Consider the following 23279-nt stretch of genomic DNA (forward strand, 5'->3'; position numbering starts at 1 on the left):
AAAAGTGTGAATTGGGAGTGCTTTGTTCCAGGAGGGCCTTGAGTGGTTGATTGGAGGGAAGGCTTTGAGCCAGGCCACCTGGTTCGAGCCAGCAGCCTTATAAAAAGGCAGCCAGCAGCGACCTAAGTGAGCAGCGAACCGAGGACAGGCAAACAGAGGGAGTTTGCACAGAATATTTTTGTCTTTCAGGCTCCTATGAGCAGTATATACAACATCTGAGGAGCCTCTTATAAGGAAGACATGGATAGTGAGTGATCAGCTGTTGTGACCTGCTCAGAATGTGCCATGTTTGTCTTTCTCCCAGAGGACAGAAGTGACTTTGTCTGTACGAAGTGCAAGCTGGTCTGCATATTGGAAGAGAAGCTTAAAGAACTAGAGAACCAATTATCAATCCTGTGTTGCATCAGAGAACATGAAGATTTTCTGGATAGAAGTCAGTGTTTGGTGCTGGAAGCATGAGAGAGTGCAGTGCAGAACGGGGAAGAATATTGGCAGCATGTGACCTCCAGAAGAAGAAAGAAGAGAACCTATGTACCCCCAATGCAGATAGAGGTGCAAAACCCTTTTCAGGCTCTCTGCACAGGTACTACTGTGGAGGAGGATTTGGAAGAGCCCTCTGAGAGAAGGGATCAGAAGGAGACCCCCATCGGCCAGAAGGCATGAGATGCATTGTCCTAGGGATGGGGGTTCTAAGACCACCACGCCCAAGAGGAGGAGACGGGTGGTGATGGTCGGGGACTCCCTCCTAATGGGGACGGAGTCATCCATCTGCCAACCAGACGGGGAGATTCGAGAAGATTGCTGCTTGCCTTTAGCTAAAATTCAGGATGCGATGGAGTTTCTGCCGAGACTGATCGAGATCTCGGACCGCTACCCCCTCCTACTTCTCTATGTGGGCAGCAATGATACTGCAACGAATGACCTTGAGCAGATCACTGCAGACTCCAAGGCCCTGGGAAGAAGAATAAAGGAATTTGAGGCCAAGTTGTGTTCTCATCCTGTCAGGGTTCCTCCCCACTCTGAACTCTAGGGTACAGATGTGGGGACCCACATGAAACCCCCCCTAAAAGTTATATTTACCAGCTTAGGTTAAAAACTTTCCCAAGGCACAAATTTTGCCTTGTTCTTGAACAGTATGCTGCCACCACCAAGTGATTTAGACAAAGAACAGGGAAAGGATCACTTGGAGTTCCTTTTTCCCCAAAATATTCCCCCAAACCCTTACACCCCCTTTCCTGGGGAGGCTTGAGAATAAACAAGATGAGCACAAACCAGCCTTGGATTTTTAAGACTCAAAAACCCAATCAGATTCTTAAAAAACAGAACTTTATTAGAAGAACAAACAAAGATAAGAGAACAACTCTGTAAGATCAGAATGGAAGATAATCTTACAGGCAGTCAGATTCAAAACATAGAGAATCCCTCTAGACAAAACCTTAAGTTACAAAAAGACACAAAAACAGGAATACACATTTCCTCCAGCACAGCGAATTTTACAAGCCAAAACAAAGAAAACCTAATGCATTTCCTAGCTAGATTACTTACTAACTTTACAGGAGTTGGAGGGCTTGCATTCTTGATCTGTTCCCAGCAAAGGTATCACACAGACAGACAAAAGCATTTTCCCCCCACTCCAGATTTGAAAATATCTTGTCCCCTCATTGGTCATTTTGGGTCAGGTGCCAGCCATGTTACCTGAGCTTCTTAACCCTTTCCAGGTAAAAGGACCTTGCTTCTGGCCAGGAGGGATTTTATAGCACTGTATACAGAAAGGTGGTTACCCTTCCCTTTATATTTATGACACACCCATCCTCCCTGTTGAGGAAAAGGCCCAGGTAGGGACTGTGGAATTGTTGGAGGGTGAATGTGTGGTTATGCAGGTGGTGTCGGAGAGAGAGCTTTGGATTCTTCGACCATGGGATGTTGTTCTGGCAAGAAGGATTGCTAGGAAGAGATGGGATCCACCTAACGAATAGAGGGAAGGAATCTTCTCAGGCAGGCTTGCTAACCTAATGAGGAGGGCTTTAAACTACATTCACTGGGGGATGGTGACCTAAGCCCAGTGGTAAGTGGGGAAGTGGGATACTGGGAGGAAACACAAGGAGGAGGGTACAGGATGGGAAGCCTCCTGATTCTTACTGAGAAAGTAGGGCAATTGGCTAGTTATCTTAGGTGCATGTACACAAATGCAAGAAGCCTGGGAAATAAGCAGGAAGAATTGGAAGTCCTGGCACAATCAAGGAACTATGATGTGATTGGAATAACAGAAAATTGGTGGGGCAGTTCACATGACTGGAGCACTGTCATGGATGGGTATAAACTGTTCAGGAAGGACAGGTATGGGAGGAAAGGTGGAGGAGTTGCACTGTATGTAAGAGAGCGGTATGATTGCTCTGAGCTCCAGTATGAAATGGAGAAATCCAGTTGAGAGTCTTTGGGTTAAGTTTAGAGGCGAGAGCAACAAGGGTGACGTCGTGGTGGGCGTGTGCTATACACCACTGGATCAGAAGGATGAGTAGACGAGGCTTTCTTCGGAAAACTAACTGAAGTTTCCAGATCACAGGCCCTGGTTCTAATGGGGGTCTTCAATCACCCTGACATCTGCTGGGAGAGCAATACAGCAATGCAAAGACAATCCAGGAAGTTTTTGGAAAGTGTTGGAGACAACTTCCTGGTACAAGTGCTGGAGGAACCAACTGGGGGCTGTGCCACTCTTGACCTGCTGCTTACAAACAGGGAAGAATTGGTAGGGGAAGTAGAAGAGGATGGCAACCCCAGCAGCAGTGACCATGAGACGGTTGAGTTCAGGATCCTGACAAAAGGAAGAAAGGACAGTATCAAAATACAGACCCTGGACTTCAGAAAAGCAGACTTAGACTCCCTTAAGGAACTGATGGGCAGGATCCCTTGGGAGGCTAATATGAGGGGGAAAGGAGTCCAGGAGAGCTGGCTGTATTTTAAAGAAGCCTTATTGAGGGTGCAGGAGCAAACCATCCTGATGTGCAGAAAGAATAGCAAATATGGCAGGCGACAGCTTGGCTTAACAATGAAATCTTCGGTGAGTTTACCTCAGAAGGAAGCTTACAAGAAGTGGAAATCTGGACAGATGACTAGAGAGGACTATAAAAATATTGCTAGAGCATGCAGGGGTGTAATCAGGAAGGCCAAGGCACAACTGGAGTTGCAGCTAGCAAGGGATGTGAAGTGTAACAAGAAGGGTTTCTACAGGTATGTTAGCAACAAGAAGAAGGTTAGGAAAAGTGTGGTACCCTTACTGAATGGGGGAGGCAACATAGTGACAGATGATGGAAAAGCGAAGTACTCAATGCTTTTTTTGCCTCGGTCTTCACAGACAAGGTCAGCTCCCAGACTGCTGCACTGGGCAACACAGTATGGGGAGAAGGTGAGCAGCTCTCAGTGGTGAAAGAACAGGTTAAGGACTATTTAGAAAAGCTGGATGTGCACAGGTCCATGGGTCCAGATCTAAGCATCCCAAGGGTGCTGAGGGAGTTCGGCTGATGTGATGCAGTCACTGGCCATTATCTTTGAAAAATCATGGCGATGGGGGAGGTCCCGGGTGATGAAAAAGGCTAATGTAGTGCCCATCTTTTTAAAAAAGGAAAGAGGAGGATCCGGGGAACTACAGACACAGTCAGCCTCACCTCAGTCCCTGGCAAAATCATGAAGCAGGTCCTCAACGAATCCATTTAGAAGCACTTAGAGGAGAGGAAAGTGATCAGGAACAGTCAATATGGATTCACCAAAGGCAAGTCATGCCCTGACTAACCTAATTGCCTTCTATGATGAGATAACTGGCTCTGTGGATGAGGGGAAAGCAGCGGACGTATTATTCCTTGACTTTAGCAAAGCTTTTGATACGGTCTCCCACAGTATTCTTGCTAGCAAGTTAAAGAAATATGGGCTGGATGAATGGACTATAAGGTGGATAGAAAGCTGGCTAGATTGTCAGGTTCAACGGGTAGTGGCTTGATGTCTAGTTGGCAGCTGGTATCAAGCAGAGTGCCCCAGGTGTCGGTCCTGGGGCCGATTTTATTCAATATCTTCATTAATGATCTGGGGGATCACGTAGATTGCACCCTCAGCAAGTTTGCAGATGACACTAAGCTGCGGGGAGAGGTAGCTACGTTGGAGGGTAGGGATAGGATATAGAGGGACCTAGACAAATTGGAGGATTGGGCCAAAAGAAATCTGATGAGGTTCAACAAGGACAAGTGCAGAGTCCTGCACTTAGGACAGAAGATCCCATAGACTAGACTTGGAGGATGGGCCAAAGAAATCTGATGAGGTCAACAAGGACGTGCATCCTGCACTAGACAAAGATCCCCATACAGCTACAGGGGGACTGAGTCAGCATTTCTGCAGAAAAGGATCTAGGGGTTACAGTGGACGAGAGCTGGATATGATCAACAGGATGCCCTTGTTGCCAAGAAGGCTAACGGCATTATAGGCTGTATAAGTAGGGGCATTGCCAGCAGATCGAGGGACGTGATCATTTCCCTCTATTCAAAATTGGTGAGGCCTCATCTGGAGTACTGTGTCCAGTTTTGGGCCCCACACTACAAGGAGGATGTGGAAAAATTGGAAAGAGTCCAGCAGAGGGTAACAAAAATGATTAGGGGGCTGGAGCACATGATTTATGAGGAGAGGCTGAGGGAACTGGAATTGTTTAGTCTGCAGAAGAGAAGAATGAGGGGGGAATTTGATAGCTGCTTTCAACTACCTGAAAGGGGGTTCCAAAGAGGATGGATCTAGACTGTTCTCCGTGGTACCAGATGAAAGAACAAGGAGCAATGGTCTCAAGTTGCAGTGGGGGAGGTTTAGGTTGGATATTAGGAAACATTATTTCACTAGGAGGGTGGTGAAGCACTGGAATAGGTTACCTAGGGAGGTGGTGGAATCTCCTTCCTTTGAGGTTTTTAAGGCCGAGCTTGACAAAGCCCTGGCTGGGATGATTTAGTTGGGGATTGGTCCTGCTTTGAGCAGGGGGGTGGACTTGATGACCTCCTGAGATCCCTTCCAACCCTGATATTCTATGATTCTATGAAACACAATATTTTAGAGAAACAGTATTGTTTGCAACAGAGAGAACACGGATTTAGTGCTTTAAAACACAGTCAGTACTCACACACTTGTCACTAACTGGCTGACCCCAGGCAAGCACATATGAGCCACAAGACATCCAAAATGGTGAGTAGCCACAGGGGCAGGGAATCAAGGGAGGGTCTTCCCCAACACTGTGCCTTCTGACCTAGCCCCTATGCGGCTCACCTGTGTGCAGCTCTGGTCCCCCCCAAACACATGACGGTACAGTGGCACAGGAAAGTTACCATTAATAGAGCAAGAAACAAAGCAGCTCTGCTGAAGAACCTGTGGCAGCAGATTGCCCAGTATCTCCACAAGAGTTTCCTGGAGATCTCTCAGGGAGATTCCCGTGAAGTGAGGGAGTCAATCAACAGCCTGTTCCACTGCTCAGACTAAGCATGCTTTCTGCAACTGTCCTTCCCCCAACAACTTGTTTCAGCGAGTCCCAAAATTAAATCCATTTACCGGGGCAACCTCTCCTGTTTGTGCTTTGCCAACATGCGATAGCTGTAATTGGCTAGCCTCCTCTGGGGTAGAAAAGAGCTGCATGCATCTCTGACCTCCGAATCATCCTCTGCCTCTGGGTCCCCCCACCCTCCACAGCCTCGTCCAAGATTTCCTCCTCCTGGCTTGGACCATTTTCGACTGGCGTGCGAGCCACCGAAGTACCCACAGTGGTCTTTGCAGTGGAGGTGGGGTTGCCACCGAGTATCACGTCCAGCCCTTTGTACAACCAGCAGCTCGTGGGCGCAGCACTGGAGCAGCGGTTTGCCTCCCGCGCCTTGTGGTAGGCATTCCACAGCTTCTTCACTTTGACTCTGCACTGCAATGGGTCCTGGTCATGGCCCCTTTCTGTCATGCATCATGTAATCTGCCCGTAGGTATCATAATTCCGACGGCTGGAGTGCAGCTGGGACTGCACAGCCTCCTCTCCTCAAATGCTGATGAGGTCCAGCAGCTCGGCATTGCTCCAAGTGGGGGATTGTCTGGTGCGTGGAGCAGTCATGGCCACCCGGAAAGATGCACTGAGACCACTGCACGCATCACTGAGCAAACAGGAAGGGGACTTTCAAAATTCCCAAGGAATTTACGGGATGGGGATGATGGTTGGTCACCTTAGGCCAGGGCAGTAGACTTCAAACTGATGACCAGAGAGGCGAGAATGGGCACTGTGGGACACCTCCCGGAGGCCAATTGCAGGGCTGTAATCGGCCAGGGTGTCTACACGGGCACCGCGGCACTGTACCCCCGGCGCAGAAAGCTCTATGCCTCTCGTTAGGGTGGTTTTTTTACAGTGCGACAACTGCTCAGTTTCTGCGCACTAAGTGGCCTGGCCATGTGTGCACCTCGGGAGTTACAGCGCAGAAAGCTGCTTTACTGCGCAGAGACTTGCCAGTGTAGGCAGGGCCTAAGTTGTTTCCAGCAGTCATCCTGGGCAGGGATTCAGTGAAGAATGAAACTTCATTTAATCACTTCCCTGCCTTAAATAGGATTGACATATGGTGGGAATCCGTTGTTTCCCAGTTTGATCCCCACCCCCTATTAGCGGAAAAATACTATAGTCCAGGACCAGGTGACACGATCACATGACCCTGCAGTGTCAAAGCAGCATCCCAGGGAGCTTCTGAGGAAGCTGGGAGATTAGCATCTTCAAAGTTCTGTTGTCTGTCTTAAATGGTCCATTAAGGTTGATTGCCTACTGTCCGGTGGATGTTCCCCAGGTGTAAACCCTCTTATAATTGTTACGTAGTCAATATTCCTAACTTCAGATTCAGAATTGATACATGCATACAAATAGAGTAGTCATATTCAGTAAATCATAACCTTTCCAATGATACCTCGCATGACGCATCTTGCATAGAACACATCTGTTATGCCATATTGCTATCATAACAATATCCTATGAAGAATATGGGGCGTAGCGTCACATCTGGGTTTTCCCTTCTGTTGGTAAACCATATGGTCAATTCCTCATCCACACTTTGGTTCATTATGCAGTATGCCCAAGAGACCAAATAACCAATATAGGTCTGTTTTATTCATAAAAGCCAGTAACAGCAGGCTAGGTGACTGTCACGGAGGTCACAGAAGTCACAGATTCCGTAACTTTCTGTGACCTCCATGACTCATGATTTCTGCAGTGGCTAGGGCAGTCTTGGGCCACCGCACACCCCCAACTCCCCAGCAGCAGCAGCAGTTTGGGTTTGGGAGAGGGCTCAGGGCTGGGGCAGGGGGCTGGTGTGCAGGGCGGTGCTTACCTTGTGGTGGGGGCTTCACGGAAGCAGCCAGCATATCCCAGCAGCTCCTAGGCAGAGGGGCCAGGGGACTCTGTGCACTGCCTTTGCCTGCAGGCACTGACCCCGCAGCTTCCATTGGCTGTGGTTCCCAGCCAATGGGAGCTGTGGAGCCAGTGCTCATGGCAGGGCAGTATGTGGAGCCCCCTGGCCTTCCCTTCCCATAGGAGCTGAAGGAACAGCTCCGGCTAGCCCTGCCAACCCTCCCCCAGCCCAGCACCAGCAGGGATCCTGGACCATGTGCTACCATCTCCCTCCCTCCCCCCAGTACCTGCAACAGCCCTCCCGGGCTACCCCCCCCGACCCATGGTTCGCCCCGGGCCACGTCCCTCCAGCACCCATGGTGCCTCCGGGCTACCCCTGCAAAAGCACCCACAGACTCCTGGCCCAAGTTTTAGTTAGGGGTATATATACAAGTCATGGACAGGTCACAGGCTGCCCATGGCCTGTCCATGACTTTTACTAAAAATACCTGTGACTAAAACATAGCCTTAGTAATATCATATTACAGGAACAGAGGTTTAATACAACTCCAATTTCCGGGAACCTGTCTCCTGCACCAGTGTTGAATTCACCTTACTAAGAAGGCTTGCATCCAAAGTCAGACCCCTAAAGCTGTCCCTTTTATATTCAACCAGTTTACAAGGAAAGAGGTACTGTATGCATCCTCTGAGGCTAGTCTTAACCTACCATCTTTCTACCTTGTTTCTCTGGTACCATACAGTACCCCTTGGCTCTTTGTTCTGGACTCAGGAATTCCAGGTACTAAGAGCGTGATGCACCTCCTAGGCTTGTCCCATATATATTGTCCTTATTTTTGGGACATTCCAATGAGAGTAACTCCCTGCCTGTTACTACAGTAGAACACCCACATGTGCTGATCCTGACAGTTTTCCTGGCTAATGCAAGATATCAAGGGATACTTAGCAAAGGTGAACAAGACTATAGAAAGACACAGGTCACCATTCCAGGCCGTGTAACTGCTAGAAGTGTACATACAATAGAATGTTATATGCATTAAGCACATACTATCCATATTAATATACGTAATTTGAATTATACCTATTGATCATATGATATATTATATTAGCCAGGCATATATTGGTGAATACTTCAGAAATAGATTTAACCACCACCTAAACAATTCAGCAAGTCCTAAGGACCCAGATCCAATGACCCCACCCCTCCTTACAGTGCTGATAACCCCTTTGAGAGCTGCCAAGCCTTTGTCAGCTTCATGACAGAAACACATTCTGTGTGGGACTCTCATGATGGGCACAAACGCGGCACATACAGCATTACATTCTGCCAGCCTGGGAACTTAACGAATGACACTTGAGTGCTTCCTGGTGGTAGAGAGGGGAACAGGATGAGAAGGAGAAATACTTGAGAGAAATAAAAACCAAATAAGTGTTTTAAAATGCATCCGATGAAGTGAGCTATAGCTCATGAAAGCTTATGCTCAAATAAATTTGTTAGTCTCTAAGGCGCCACAAGTCCTCCTTTTCTTTTTGCGAATACAGACTAACACGGCTGCTACTCTGAAACCTGTTTTAAAAATGTTATACACAGAAATAAGCAACAAAGAAAGAGCGAGAGAGAGAGATGTGTCTCCTGGCCCGGGTCTATGGATCAAATTTTGCTTATTTACCCCACTGTGATTCTGGTGTAAATCCAATGAATTCAATTCTTTCATTAAGAACTATTATTACTGTAGTAATATTTCGGAACCCCAGCTCTGTGCCACTACAGAAAGCTGGCTCAACCAGCTACCTGGAAATTCCCCTTGTGTAATGACTCTATGTTACAACCCCCAGGCATAGTGGGCATTCCCAGAGGTAAGCGGTATGGCCAATGTACTCCTACACTCTGGCTATTGCCAGCTGCTGGAATGGTTCCTTGGGACTACAGAGAGTTGAGGATGAATCAGGGAAGGCTTTGGGCTGCTCTGCTTCCAGGGACCAGACTGATCCGCAGTAATCCCCTGGGATTCAGTAACTGTGAAAGTGGTGGAAAGCCATCTGGGAGCCCTCCACGTTCTGGTCTCATAGTGAGCCCATCTCAGATGAGCCCACCTCAGCCAGCCCCAGGAATCTGGCCAGGTAAATCTAAGGGCATTTCAGTGAGTCTGGATGGAGTCTCAGTTGGTGCAACGTGAGCACTGGAGGGAATAGAGGAAATTACGTGTTACACCAATGTAGTGTATGCCTAGGTGTAAATTCTAGCTCGAGGAGACATACCCGGGCTTCCTCTGACCTAGTTGGCATGCTAAAAATTGAAGAGTGGCCACGCTTGGGTAAGCAACAGGAGAGGCTCCCTGCCCCGACTACGATCCCATCCAAGACCACAGGTATGCACTCAGGCTGGCCAGGCTCTCCTGCCTCCCATGGCAACACTTCTATTTCTAGATGAGAGCTAGCACGACTATGTCTTCTCAAGCTGGAACATTCACCTTCCAGCCCCACCGCAGACAGACCCGTGGGCCCCTCTGGGCTAGCCCCACCCGAGTTCAGCCCATGGACTTTGTTCCACTCACCCAATGGATACATGTCACCTCGGGTTCCCATGGTGGCTCAGACACTGTTAGGGCAGGTCAAGTTCTGAGGATTCTGAACTTTGCAGACTTCTAATCTTGGAGAAATTAGACAGGAAGCCAAGTTGACTTATTTCCTGTTGCATTGTATCGTATTAACCACCAGTACTGCACATGTGAAAGCACTATCTTCTCAGCATACCCTGCTCTCCTTCCTTCTGCCCTACCACTTCTCCCATAATCATTTACTTTGCTGAATACCTATGGGGAAAACTGACCACAGTGCAGAGGACCTAGCATCACTTCACACAATCTTCACACAGAAATGTGGAGTTGCAAGGGACCTCAGGAGGTCAGCAATCCACCCCCATGCGCTGAGGCAGGACCAAGTGCACCTAGAACATCCCTGGCAGGTGTTTGTCCAACCTGTTCTTAAAACCCCCCAATAACAGGGATTCCACAGCCTCCCTAGGTCACTTGTTCCTGTGCCGAACATCCTTAGAGTTAGAAAGTTTTTTTTCTATTATTAAACCTAAATCTCCCTTGCTGCTAACTAAGGCAATTCCTTCTCGTCTTACCCTTGGTGCACATGGGCACCAATTGATCACACTCCTCTTAATAACAACCTTTTGCATATTTGCAGATTGTTATGTTCCTCCTGAGTCATCTCTTCTCTGAACAAAACATGCCCAATTCTTTCAACCTTTCTTCACAAGTCATTTTTTCTAAACCTCTGATCATTTCTGTTGCTCTACTCTGGACTCTACAATTTGTCCTCATCCTTCTTGAAGTGCCGCACCCAAACCTGGACACAGTTCTCCCATGCCGAGTAGAGGAGAACAGTCACCTCCCATCTCTGACCCACCCCACTCCTGTTAATACATCCCAGAATGACATTTGCCTTTTTTCAACAGCATCACACTGTAGACTCACATTCCATTAGTGGTCCACCAGAAACCTTGCACTCTTTTCTGCAGTGTTGCTGCCGAGCCAGTGAGTCCCCATACCTACCCTGTGAGTAAGGACTTCCAACTAGCTTTGCACCCTCCTTCTGGTAATTTCATCTAGTCCATATTTCCTTAGTTTGAGCAGGAAAATGTCATGTGGGACTGTGTCGAAAGACTTACTAAATTCAGGATACATCACGTCCACCTCTTCCCCCCATCCACTAGACTGGGTACCCAATCAAAGAAGGAAATTATGTTTGTTTGGCATGACTTGTTCTTGACAAATCCATGTTGGTTATTACTTATCACCTATTATCCTCTAGGTTTTAATAAATTGGTAGTTTAATCATTTGTTCCACTATCTTTCTGGATATTGAAGTTAGATTGTCTGGTCTATTCTTCCCTAAGAGCTCCTTTTTACCTTTTTTTGAAGTTTGCCCTTGTTATGAACCTCACCCATCCTCCATGAATTCTGGAAGATAATCGCTAATGGTTCAAAGATTGCTTCAGCTAGTTTCTTAAGTCCTCTAGGGTGAATTTCATCAGGCCCTGCCGGGTTGCATAGATCTAATTTAGTTAAATATTCTTAATCTGTTAATTTATCTGTTATTTCCCTGTTCTGGCCAGTGTTCCATCCCTCTCGTTAAAATTAACTGGTGTGAAGTAGCTGGTCACAATCTTTTAAATCCTGCATTCAGTAAAACTTAAGAGGTGCCCATACTGAGTGGTTGGTTGCTAACATAATGGTTGGAGATATCAGTGTCCTGGGGTTAGGATCATAGAATATCAGGGTTGGAAGGGATCTCAGGAGGTCATCAAGTCCAACCCCCTGCTCAAAGCAGGACCAATCTCCAATTTTTGCCCCAGATTCCTAAATGGTCCCCTCAAGGATTGAACTCACAACCCTGGGTTTAGCAGGCCAATGCTCAAACCACTGAGCTATCCCTCCCCCCACACTTACTCCTGTAAGTAGGCTTCTAAGGTGATGCAGTTGTAATGCTTAAGTCATTTTCTGAGAAGTAGCTTTTCTTAACAAAAAACAAACAGAAGAACAGATCTTTATCTAGCTTACAGTGTGGCTCCTTATGCATGAGATTGTCCAAGTCACAGGTATAATTATAGCTCTTGTCTGCAGCGGTCATCTTGGAGATGCAGACAGAACATCAGTCCTGTTCCAGGTGATGCCATAGTAACAGGGTTAACACAGGAAGAAGATGAAAAAGGCAGCTAATGACTACCCATGCTTGACGGTGTCCGAGAGTGGGATATGGGCCATCAGTCGAGTGGTCAGAGCAGAACCTGGTAGCCAAGAACTGGAGCCGTAGGTCAGAGTCAGGAGCCAAATGCCAGTGGCAAGGGTCAGAGCCTGGGGCAGGAGCCAGGAGTCGGAACCCAGGATCAGAATTGGGGTCGGAGCCGAGTGTCAGAACCAGATTACCTGGAGAGAGGGAAGGCAGGAGCAGGGCTGGACCAAGGTTGGAGCTATCATAGCTGTGTGCAAAAGCTTTGAGCAGCTACTGAACTGCTACTGCTGGATTTAAAAGCCTGTCTGCTGACCCTTCCCACCAATTAGGCAGCTGGTACAGGCCAGCTGTGTTTGTTAGGTTGCCTGGAGACTGGCTCTGCTGCAAGCTCTGATTCCAGAGAGATGGTCCTTGCTGATGGTCCCACACGTCAGGGTCTTCAAGGGAGTGACTCGTCAGGACTTGGGGCTCTCCAGTCCTCCCATCCTGTTGTCTGTGAAATCAAGGTGAAGAGAGGCAGAGAAATACACTCAAGCTTCTCCTCCTATGATCACTCTCGTGGGGGTCTTACCAGGTTCCCTTTTCTTGTGGCCCCCTCCTAGAGGAACAGCTCTGGTCCGATCCATGTCATAAACATGCTTCTTCCGCATAGATCAACCTTCTGCTGAGAAAAAACACTGCACACACATGTGGGTTTTGCCCATATAAAGTCAGTTTCTGCTCAGTGACTTCCCCTTTCTCAGATGTTTCCTGGTGACTAGCTTGGTCCTGTCTGATTATGGTGTGCAGTGTGGTATGGTTCACCTGCCTTATTTCCTCCTCTCTCAACTTTAGAACAATATATTCCTAAGCACCCTTAAGGGTTAGATTCACAAACACAAGTTACCAGTGTAGAACTACAGAGTCCAGTGTCCCCAACTGGTGTAAATCGGCATCGGTCCAAAGGAGTCCACACACCCATTTATACCAACTGAGGATCCAGCTTTATATTATGAACTGCCACCTGCTCTGGGGTGGAGTCGTGCCCAAAACTAGCCCAGGGATTAGAAATGGAGAGTTTATTAAAAATGAGGAAGCTCGTCAGAAATGACCCTGTATCTACACTGAGGAAACTGAACTCAGACTCAGTGCGGAGGCTGCTGGAACCAGATTACCAAACCAAGGACGGAGGCAAATCCCAGACACCAAGAGCTAGTGAGGCTCCCTGCTTACCCCTGGCTGAGTTACACATCCCCGTACACCACAAACTGTGCCCTGCGACCTGAACTCTGCTCCCCTCCCCAGCTCAGTTCTCCCCCAGCTCTAGTGGTTGTGGCTGTTTGGTGCCATAGCTGGTTCTGTTGGCAGAGTCATTTGGCGAAGGGCTGAGTGCACATGGCTGACGAAAGGCTGGCGTTCCTGGCGGGGCAGCGCTAAGCTTGCAGTGTGTGGTGCAGTAGTCAGGGTAACAGTGCAGCCTGCCTGGAGTGGAGAAGTTGTGGGCATGTGCTGGTAGCTGGCTGAACTTTTTATTTCCCTTCTTTTGTGCGTTTCATTTCCTAAGTGTTTTTCATGTTTCACTGGAGGTTGCAGGGGAGGGAGGGGGAGAAGAACAGCTGTTGATGGAGAATGCTTTATCCAGCAGCTACACAAGTTCTTCTCTGCTGGAGGAGACACTCTGGCAGAAAAGCAGCCCTGAACAGAGAAGATTTTAGATAGTCCCACCCCCACAATCAGACTTGGGTGAACCCATTTCCCCCATCAATCAGGTTTTGAGCACCCGGTCTCCAATCAGACAATGACGTTTGTGGACGCCTGGCCTCCATCCATAAGGTTTCCATGCACAGTTGCTGTTACAGCCAATGAGAGTGAACAGGAAATAGGAACCGTGATATTTGCTATATGCCCTGCCGGTCTAAGCCCCTGACCCACTCAGGTCCCTGTGTACGGACACTGACTGCACGTCCCCGAGGGAGGGGAGGCCCCAGTAGGGTGGGGCCAGTGTAGGTAGCCCCCGAGCCAGCCTCTTCTCCAGCTCCAGCATAGGAGGCAGGGCAGGGATGGGCTGTAGGGACTATTATCAGCCCTTGAGGTTTAAATCAGCCCCACCACCCCACCCCAGGCTGCTCCAGCCCCCAACAAGGCAGGTATAGTATCTGCCAATGAGATTCCCCGAGGGCCCCATTCCCAGAAGGGGCACAGCAGAGAATGGGGGCCTCAGCTGGTAAATTACATTTCAGCCTGAAATTTACCAACCGTTTCAAACCTGGATAAATGCTATAGTCAGCTCCTGAGGAACTGGGGGATGGAAACAAAGCAATGGGATTAGACGTATACATTGGTCTTGGAAAAACATTCACTTAGGTCTAACAAGAATCTTAGCAGTTTGTACGCAACCATCCATTTAGTGGGGTCCTTAGGCTGCTGGAGGATTCCAGGGACATGACAGAATGGTCCCACCTCCGGTCCAACAGCCTCTGTGCTACTTAGGAGGATGAAAGTCTCAGGGAAGGAGAACATCAAAGAGGAACAGAGGGAAATGATCCCATAGTTGGGACCATCCTTCCAGAGGATGCCATGGTATCCTCTCACCCTGAGGATACCTGTCCAGGGTAGGGAACTCCAGTTATTGATAAGAGATAGGCCATAGTAGGGGGGATTCAATCATTAGAAACATAGATAGCTGGGTTTACGATGACTGGGAGAACTGCATGGTGACTTGCTTGTCTGCTGCGAAGGTTGCAGATCTCTCAAGACAGACATATGTGTAGTGCTGGAGAGGAGCAGGTGGTCATGATACAGATAGGTACCAGTGACATAGGAAAGGATGGGTTTCAGAGTAGCAGACGCGTTAGTCTGTATTCGCAAAAAGAAAAGGAGTACTTGTGGCCCCTTAGAGACTAACAAATTTATTAGAGCATAAACTTTTGTGAGCTACAGCTCACTTCATCGGATGCATTATGATGAAGTGAGCTGTAGCTCACGAAAGCTTATGCTCTAATAAATTTGTTAGTCTCTAAGGTGCCACAAGTACTCCTTTTCTTTTAGGAAACGATGGGAGAGAGATCCTGGAGGCAAAATTTAGGGTAAGAGATTGAAGTCTAGGGTTCCATGCGTATGGCCAGTTAGACAGGCAGAACTGCAGGATCTCAATGCATGGATGAGATGATGGTGTAGGGAGGAGAGGGTTAGTTTTATTCGGAACTGGGGAACCTTTTGGGAAAGGGGGAGTGGACAGGAAGGATGGGCTCCACGTAAACCAAAATGGAACCAGATTGCTGGCACTTAAAATTAAAGAGGTCATAGAGCAGTTTTTAAACTAAGGGCTGAGGGAAAGCCAACATGTGAGGATGGAAGATGATAAAATACAGGTAGGATCTGATGAGAAACAGACAAATGAAAAAAGAGTCCCATTCAATTCGATCATGTAATGGCAGACAGCTAAAAAGTGACAAATTTTTAAAGTACTTATTTACCAGTGCTAGAAGTCTAAATAATAAGATAGGAGAACTAGAGTGTGTCATATTAAATGAGGATATGGATATAATGGGCATCACAGAAACTTGGTGGAATGAGGATAATCAATGGGACACAATAATACCAGGGTACAAAATATATCGGAAGGACAGAACAGGTCATACTGGTGGGGAGTGGCAGTAGAAAGCATTGAGTCAAATGAATTAAAAATCTTAAATGAACCAAACAGTATGATGGAATCTCTATGGATAGTAATTCCATGCTCAAATAATAATATAGCAGTAGGAGTATACTACTGACCCCCTGACCAGGATGGTGATAGTGACTGTGAAATGCTCAGGGAGATTAGAGAGGCTATAACAATAAAAAACAAGAAAAATAATGGGGGATTTCATCTAGTCCCATATTGGCTGGGTACATGTCACCTCAGGACTGGATGCAGAGATAAAGTTTCTTGACACCTTAAATGACTGTTTCTTGGAGCAGCTAGTCCTGCAACCCACAAGAGGAGATGCAATTCTTGATTTAGTCCTAAGTGGAGCACAGGATCTGGTCTAAGAGGTGAATATAGCGGAACTGCTGGTAATAGTAACCATAATATAATTAAATTTACCATCCCTGGGTGGGGGAAATGCCACAGAAGCCCACCATGGGAGCATTTAATTTCAGAAAAGGGAACTACACAAAAATGAGCAAGTTAGTTAAAGAGACATTAAAAGGTACAATGCTGAAAGTGAACTCTCTACAAGTTCCATGGAAACTTTTTAAAGACATTTTAATAGAGGCTCAATTTAAACACATACCCCAAATTAAAAAACATAGTAAGAGAAACAAAAAAGTGCCACCACGGCTAAACAACAAAGTGCAAGAAGCAGTGAGAGGCAAAAAGGGATCCTTTAAAAAGTGGAAGTATTGGTGAGTGGGGTACAGGGGAGGAAAAGGGCAAAGGCAGGTTAAAGGAGAATTTGTTGGACTTTCATACCGCCAGGGGAGAAACTGAGGCAAAGGACACTGCCAATATATTCTGGGGTAGGAGTTTTCTCATGGTTAAGGCTACAATTATGTCACATAGGTCACAGACATGAGGCCTTTCCCCTCCAATTAGATCTGTCCCTCAATTATCCCCAGCCCAGAACTGACCAGGGGCCAGGGAGCTCCCTAGCTTGATGGGGGAGGAAGGCCATGCCCCCCCCCCCGAGGCCTGCACTGGGCCCTACGTGGCGAGGCTCCACTGCCCGGGCCTGTCTTCTCCCTGCAGGGCTTGGCCGTGATGCTGATCTTCATGGAAGGGGGCGGCGTGGGGCATGGTGGCGTGGACGGGGAAGGCCATCTCCACCACCAAGCCTCCCTGGCTCCCCCAGCTTCAGGGCCCAGAGGCTAGCGTAGGGCTCCTTGGTCTCCAGGCTCTACACCGGCTGGGACTGGTGGGCCATGTTCGTGGCCATGATGGCAGCAATCTCCGGCTCCTGCTCCACCTGGATCACCTTGACCAGGAGTGGGGTGGGTCAGAGATGGGAGGTGACTGTTCTCTACTCGGTGCAGGAGTTCTGTATCCAGGTTTGGGTGCTGCGCTTCAGGAAGGATGAGGACAAATTGGACAGAGTCCAGAGGAGAGCAACAGAAAAAAAGTTGCAATACTATAGTATTCTGCGGGGCCTGGAGGCCTGGGGCAAATTGCCCCACTTACCCCCACTCTGGGTGGTCCTGATGATCAGAGGTTTAGAAAACATGAGAAAGGTTGAAAGAATTGGGCATGTTTTGTCCAGAGAAGAGAAGGCTGAGGGGGGACATGATAACAATCCGCAAATATGCAAAAGGTTGTTATAAAGAGGAGTGTGATCAATTGGTGCCCATGTGCACCAAGGATAGGACAAGAAGGAATTGCCTTAGTTAGCAGCAAGGGAGATTTAGGTTTGATATTAGGAAAAACTTTCTAACTCTAAGGATGGTTCGACACCGGAACAGGTGACCTAGGGAGGCTGCCGAATCCCTGTTATTGGGGGGTTTTAAGAACAGGTTGGACAAACACCTGGTCGGGATGTTCTAGGTGCACTTGGTCCTGCCTCAGCGCATGGGGATGGATTGTTTGACCTCCTGAGGTCCCTTGCAACTCCACATTTCTGTGTGAAGATTGTGTGAAGTGATGCTAGGTCCTCTGCACTGTGGTCAGTATTCCCCACAGGTACTCAGCAAGGTAAATGATTATGGGGCTGGGAGAAGTGGTAGGGCAGAAGGAAGGAGAGCAGGGCGTGCTGAGAAGACAGTACTTTCATGTGTGCAGTACTGTCGGTTGATACGATATAATGCAACAGGACATGAGTCGACTTGGCTTCCTGTCTAAGTTCTTGAAGATAAGTAGGTTGCAAAGCTCAGAATCCTCAGAACTCGACCTGCCCTGACAGTGTCTGAGCCACCATGGGAACTCGGGTGGGGCTAGGAGAGTCCAGAGGGGCCCATGGGTCTGTCTGCAGTGGGGCTGGAAGGTGAATGTTCCAGCTCGTGAAGACATAGTCACGCTAGCTCTCATCTAGTTAGACATAGAAGTGTTGCCATGGGGGCAGGAGGGGCTGGCCGGCCTGAGTGCGTACCTGTGGTCTTGGATGGGATCGTAGTCAGGGCTGGGAGCCTCTCCTGTTACTTGCCCAAATGTGGCCACGCTTGTATTTTTAGCATGCCAGCTGGGTCAGAGCAAGCTGGGGTATGTCTCCTCAAGCTTGAATTTACACCTAGGCATACGCTATATTGGTGTAACGCGCAATTTCCTCTGCTCCCTCCAATGCTCATGTTGCACCAACTGAGACTCCATCAAGATTCACTGAAACACCCTTAGATTTACTGGGCCAGATTCCTGGGGCTCACTGAGATGGGCCCACTATGAGACCAGAGAGTGGGGGGTCAAAGGGGCTTTTCCACCACTTTCACAGCTACTGAATCCCAGGGGATAACTGCAGATCAGTCTGGTTAAATCTATTTCTGAAGTGTTCACCCATATATGCCAGGCTAATATATCACATGATCAATAGGTATGATTCAAATTACATATATTAATATGGATAGTATGTGCTTAATGCATATACCATTCTATTGTATATATACCTCTAGCAGTTACATGGCCTGGAATGGTGGCCTGTGTCTTTCTATAGTCTTGTTCACCTTTGCTAAGTATCCCATGATATCTCGCATTAGCTAGGAAAACTGTCAGGATCAGCACATATATAGTAACAGGCAGGGAGTTATTCTCATTGGAATGTCCCAAAAATAAGGACAATATATATGGGACAAGCCTAGGAGGTGCATCACGCTCTTAGTACCTGGAATTCCTGAGTCCAGAACAAAGAGCCAAGGGGTACTATATGGTACCAGAAAAACAAGGTAGAAAGATGGTAGGTTAAGACTAGCCTCAGAGGATGCATACAGTACCTCTTTCCTTGTAAACTGGTTGAATATAAAAGGGACAGCTTTAGGGGTCTGACTTTGGATGCAAGCCTTCTTAGTAAGGTGAATTCAGCACTGCTGCAGGAGATGGGTTTCCAGAAATTGGAGTTGTATTGAACCTTTGTTCCTGTAATATGCTGTTACTGACTTTTAGCAATAAACCGGACCGATACTGATTATTTGGTCTCTTGTGCATATTGCTTAATGAACCAAAGTGTGTTTGAGCAATTGACCATATAGTTTACCAACAGAAGGGAAAACCCAGAATCTTTGGAACTGGAAAGGTTTACGGGCTGCATCCCGTGACGGCACTGATCAGCTGTGCAGAGGAGCCACCAAAGGCACCACGGATCAGCTGTTTGGAGGGGCCACCGATCAGCTGTTCTGGTTGTCTCAGAGCCACAGCCACCAGCATGCCCATGTCTGGCTCTGAGAGCAGAGCAGGGCCGTGTCATGGTTCCCTCCCCACTCTGAACTCTAGGGTACAGATGTGGGGACCTGCATGAAAAACTCCCGAAGCTTATTTCTACCAGCTTAGGTTAAAACTTCCCCAAGGCACAAATACTTTGCCCTTGGATGGTACACTGCCACCACCAAGTGATTTAACAAAGAATCAGGGAAAGGGTCACTTGGAGTTCCTAGTCCCCCAGTATATCCCCCCAAGCCCTTACACGCCCTTTCCTGGGGAGGCTTAAGAATAATATCCTAACCAATTGGTTACAAAGTGATCACAGACCCAAACCCCTGGGTCTTAGGATAATACAGAAATCAGTCAGGATTTATTTAAAAAAAGATAAAAGAATCACCTCTGTAAAATCAGGATGGAAGATAACTTTACAGGGTAACAAAAAGATTCAAAAACACAGAGGATTTCTCCTCCAGGCAAAACTTTAAAGTTACAACAACAGGGATAAACCAACCTCTTAGCACAGGGACAATTCACAAGTTAAAACAAAAGATACTCTAATCATTTCCTTGCTATTACTTACTGTTTCTGTAATATTAGATGTATCATTTCAGTGGGAGCTGGATTACTTGCTTGGTCTCTCCCTTTGTCTCCAGGGAGAACACACACAGACCACCAAACAAAGCCTTTCCCTGCCCCCCAGATTTGAAAGTATCTTCTTTCCCCATTGGTCCTTCTGGTCAGGTGCCAAATAGGTTATCTGAGCTTCTTAACCCTTTACAGGTAAGGAGGGATTTTATGCTACCCTTAGCTGTATATTTATGACACGCCCCCCAAATCACAGATTGTGCTGGACAGCCTGCTCCACACTGGCTGTGGTTTCTTCCTGGGCTCTAGGAGAAAACAGAATTAATAAGATGCATGCACCTCTAGATATAAGACTGACTATAGAAAACCTAACAATATTTTCCACATTTCAAGAATGATTTTAACCAGTTGATTCTGGAAAACTTTCATAGGAGAGTGCATCAGCCACTTTGTTAGAAGCTCCTGAAACGTGTTGTATTTCAAAATAAAAATCTTGGAGAGCTAAACTCCATTGAAGAAGTTTTTTGTTATTGTCCTTGATGGTATGAAGCCACTTCAGTGCAGCATGGTTGGTTTGTAGGTGGAAACGCCGTCCCCTAACGTATGGGCGTAGCTTTTCCAAAGTGTACACAATGGCGTAACATTCCTTTTCACTGATTGACCATTGGCTTTCCCTCTCAGACAGTTTTTTGCTGAGAAACACGACAGGATGGAATTCTTGATCCGGTCCTTCCTGCATTAAAACTGCTCCCACACCATGCTCGGACGCATCTGTGGTTACTAGGAAAGGTTTGTCAAAGTCTGGGGCCCTTAGTACAGGGTCAGACATGAGTGTTGCTTTAAGCTGGTTAAAGGCCTTCTGACACTCTTCAGTCCACTGAACTGCAATTGGCTGTTTCTTTCTGGTTAGGTCTGTCAGTGGGGCGGCGATTTGGCTGTAGTGCGGTACAAATGGCCTGTAATATCCAGCGAAGCCTAAGAAGGATTGGACCTGTTTCTTTGTCTTTGGGACAGGCCACTTTTGGATAGCATCCACTTTGACCTTTAGGGGGTTGATAGTTCCTTGACCCACCTGGTGTCCAAGGTAAGTCATTCTGTTTAGGCCTATTTGACACTTTTTAGCCTTAACAGTTAGCCCTGCCTCTCTGATGCAATCGAAGACTTTTTGCAGATGCTCCAAAAAGAAAAGGAGTACCCGTGGCAAATTTAGAGACTAACAAATTTATTAGAGCATAAGCTTTCGTGAGCTACAGCTCACTTCATCGGATGCAGATGCTCCAGGTGTTCTGCCCATGAATCAGAAAAGATGGCCACATCATCAAGGTAGATGACTGCAGATTCTTCCAATCCTGCTAGGAGACTATCTACAAGTTTTTGGAAAGTGGCGGGTGCATTTTGCAGCCCAAAAGGGAGAACCTTACAATCTTACAGCCCGACATGGGTGGTGAAGGCTGACCTTTCCTTGGCGGATTCATCTAGCGGTACCTGCCAGTACCCCTTGGTTAAGTCCAAGGTAGAGATGAACTGGGCCCGTCCCAGTTTCTCCAATAGCTCATCTGTGCGTGGCATTGGATAGTTGTCTGGGCAAGTTACAGCATTTAGCTTACGGTAGTCCACGCAAAAACGTATCTCCCCATCTGGTTTGGAAACGAGAACCACTGGAGATGCCCATGCACTGCCAGAGGGGCGGATTACACCCATCTGTAGCATGTCCTGGATCTCCCGTTCTATAGCAGTTTTGGCTTGAGGAGACATCCGGTACGGTTGGGCTCTAATTGGTTCAGCATTACCTGTGTCAATGGAGTGGTATGCCCGTTCAGTCAGTCCTGGGGTGGCTGAGAACATCAGCGTGAAGCGAGTGCACAGCTCCTTGCTCTGCTGTCGCTGCATACACCCAAGGGTCATGGAGAGGTTCACCTCTTCCACGCCACCAGCACTTTTTCCTTCATAGTAGACACCTTCAGGCCACTCAGCGTCATCTCCTCCCTGGGCTGTAAACTGACAAACTTTTAGTTCTCTGGAATAAAAGGGCTTTAGAGAATTAACATGGTACACCTTAGGCTTTAGGTTTGAGGTGGGGGATGCTATGAGATAGTTAACAACTCCCAGGCACTCCTGGACTGTAAATGGCCCTTCCCACCACGCTTCCATCTTATGTGCCTGGTGCGCCTTCAAGACTGTGACCTGGTCCCCTACTTTAAAGTAATGTTCTCTGGCATGTTTATCATACCAGGCCTTTTGCTCTTCCTGAGCATCTTTTAGGTTTTCTTTAGCAAGGGCTAAAGAGGTTTGGAGGGTGTTTTGTAGGTTGTTTACAAAGTCCAGAATGTTAGTTCCTGGAGAAGGCGTAAACCCCTCCCATTGCTGCTTCACCAACTGTAATGGCCCCTTAACCTCGCGGCCATACACAAATTCAAATGGTGAAAACCCTAAACTGGTGAACCCTAAACTGGTACAGCTCTGTAGGCAAAGCGCAACTGCTGCAACACTAGGTCCCAATCATTGGAGTGCACATTTATGAATTTACGTATCATGGCCCCCAAAGTTCCATTAAACTTCTCCACCAAGACATTTGTTTGATGGTGGTAAGGGGTTGCAACCAAATGGTTCACCCCATGAGCTTCCCAAAAGGCTTTTCATGGTTCTTGCCAGGAAATTAGTTCCTGCCTCTGTAAGAGTGTTGGAGGGCCAACCTACCCTGGCAAAAATGTCTGTTAATGCCTGGCACACACTTTTAACTCTGGTGTTGCTTAGAGCTACTGCTTCTGGCCATCGGGGGACAAAATCCATGAAAGTCAGTATGTACTGCTTTCCTCTGGGTGTCTTTTTCGGGAAAGGACCCAGAATATCCACAGCTACTCGCTGAAATGGGACCTCAATGATGGGGAGTGGCTGGAGAGGGGCTTTGACCTGGTCTTGGGGTTTTCCCACTCTTTGGCACACCTCACAAGACCGGACATAGGTAGAAAGGTCCTTGCCCATTCCCTCGCAGTGGAAGGACCTCCCCAAACGGTCTTTGGTCCTGTTCACCCCAGCATGGCCACTAGGATGATCATGGGCTAAGCTCAAGAGCTTTACCCGGTTCTCAGTTGGAACTACCAACTGTTCCAACTGAGGATGCCAGTCTTCCCGGTGCCCACCAAAAAGAGTTTCCTTGTATAAAAGTCCTCTTTCTGCAACAAACCGGGATCAATTAGAAGAGCTGAGAGGCAGTGGGTTGCTCCGTGCCGACGTCCAAGCTCTCCAGAGGCTTTCATCTTCTTCCTGCTTGGC

General features: G+C 47.6%; 1 protein-coding gene and 1 long non-coding RNA gene across 25 annotated transcripts in view; one reads left to right on the forward strand and one right to left on the reverse strand.

Moving 5' to 3' along the window:
* LOC119845709 (adhesion G protein-coupled receptor E3-like) overlaps positions 1-12040 on the reverse strand; it is a 37144-nt gene extending 25104 nt beyond the window's left edge. For 15 of the 24 annotated variants that reach the window (XR_006278400.1, XM_043506845.1, XM_043506830.1 and 12 more), the window contains exon 1: positions 9934-10067. Coding sequence is in view for 21 of the 24 variants with exons in the window: in XM_043506845.1 (XP_043362780.1) it covers positions 9934-9964 (31 nt within the window). In the remaining 3 variants the exon portion in view is untranslated. Of the gene's footprint in view, positions 1-5568; positions 5621-9933; positions 10068-11838 lie in introns of those variants that run through there. The other 9 variants (XM_043506843.1, XM_043506850.1, XM_043506838.1 and 6 more) reach the window with 5 other exon arrangements.
* On the forward strand, positions 8904-15974 carry LOC122458383. The gene is made up of 3 exons (XR_006278408.1): positions 8904-8947; positions 11631-11636; positions 15807-15974. It is a non-coding gene; the product is annotated as an uncharacterized LOC122458383 (long non-coding RNA).
* Positions 15975-23279: the final 7305 nt, after the last annotated feature.

This window comes from Dermochelys coriacea, chromosome 20, assembly GCF_009764565.3.
Source record: "Dermochelys coriacea isolate rDerCor1 chromosome 20, rDerCor1.pri.v4, whole genome shotgun sequence".
NCBI classification, from domain to species: Eukaryota; Metazoa; Chordata; order Testudines; family Dermochelyidae; genus Dermochelys; species Dermochelys coriacea.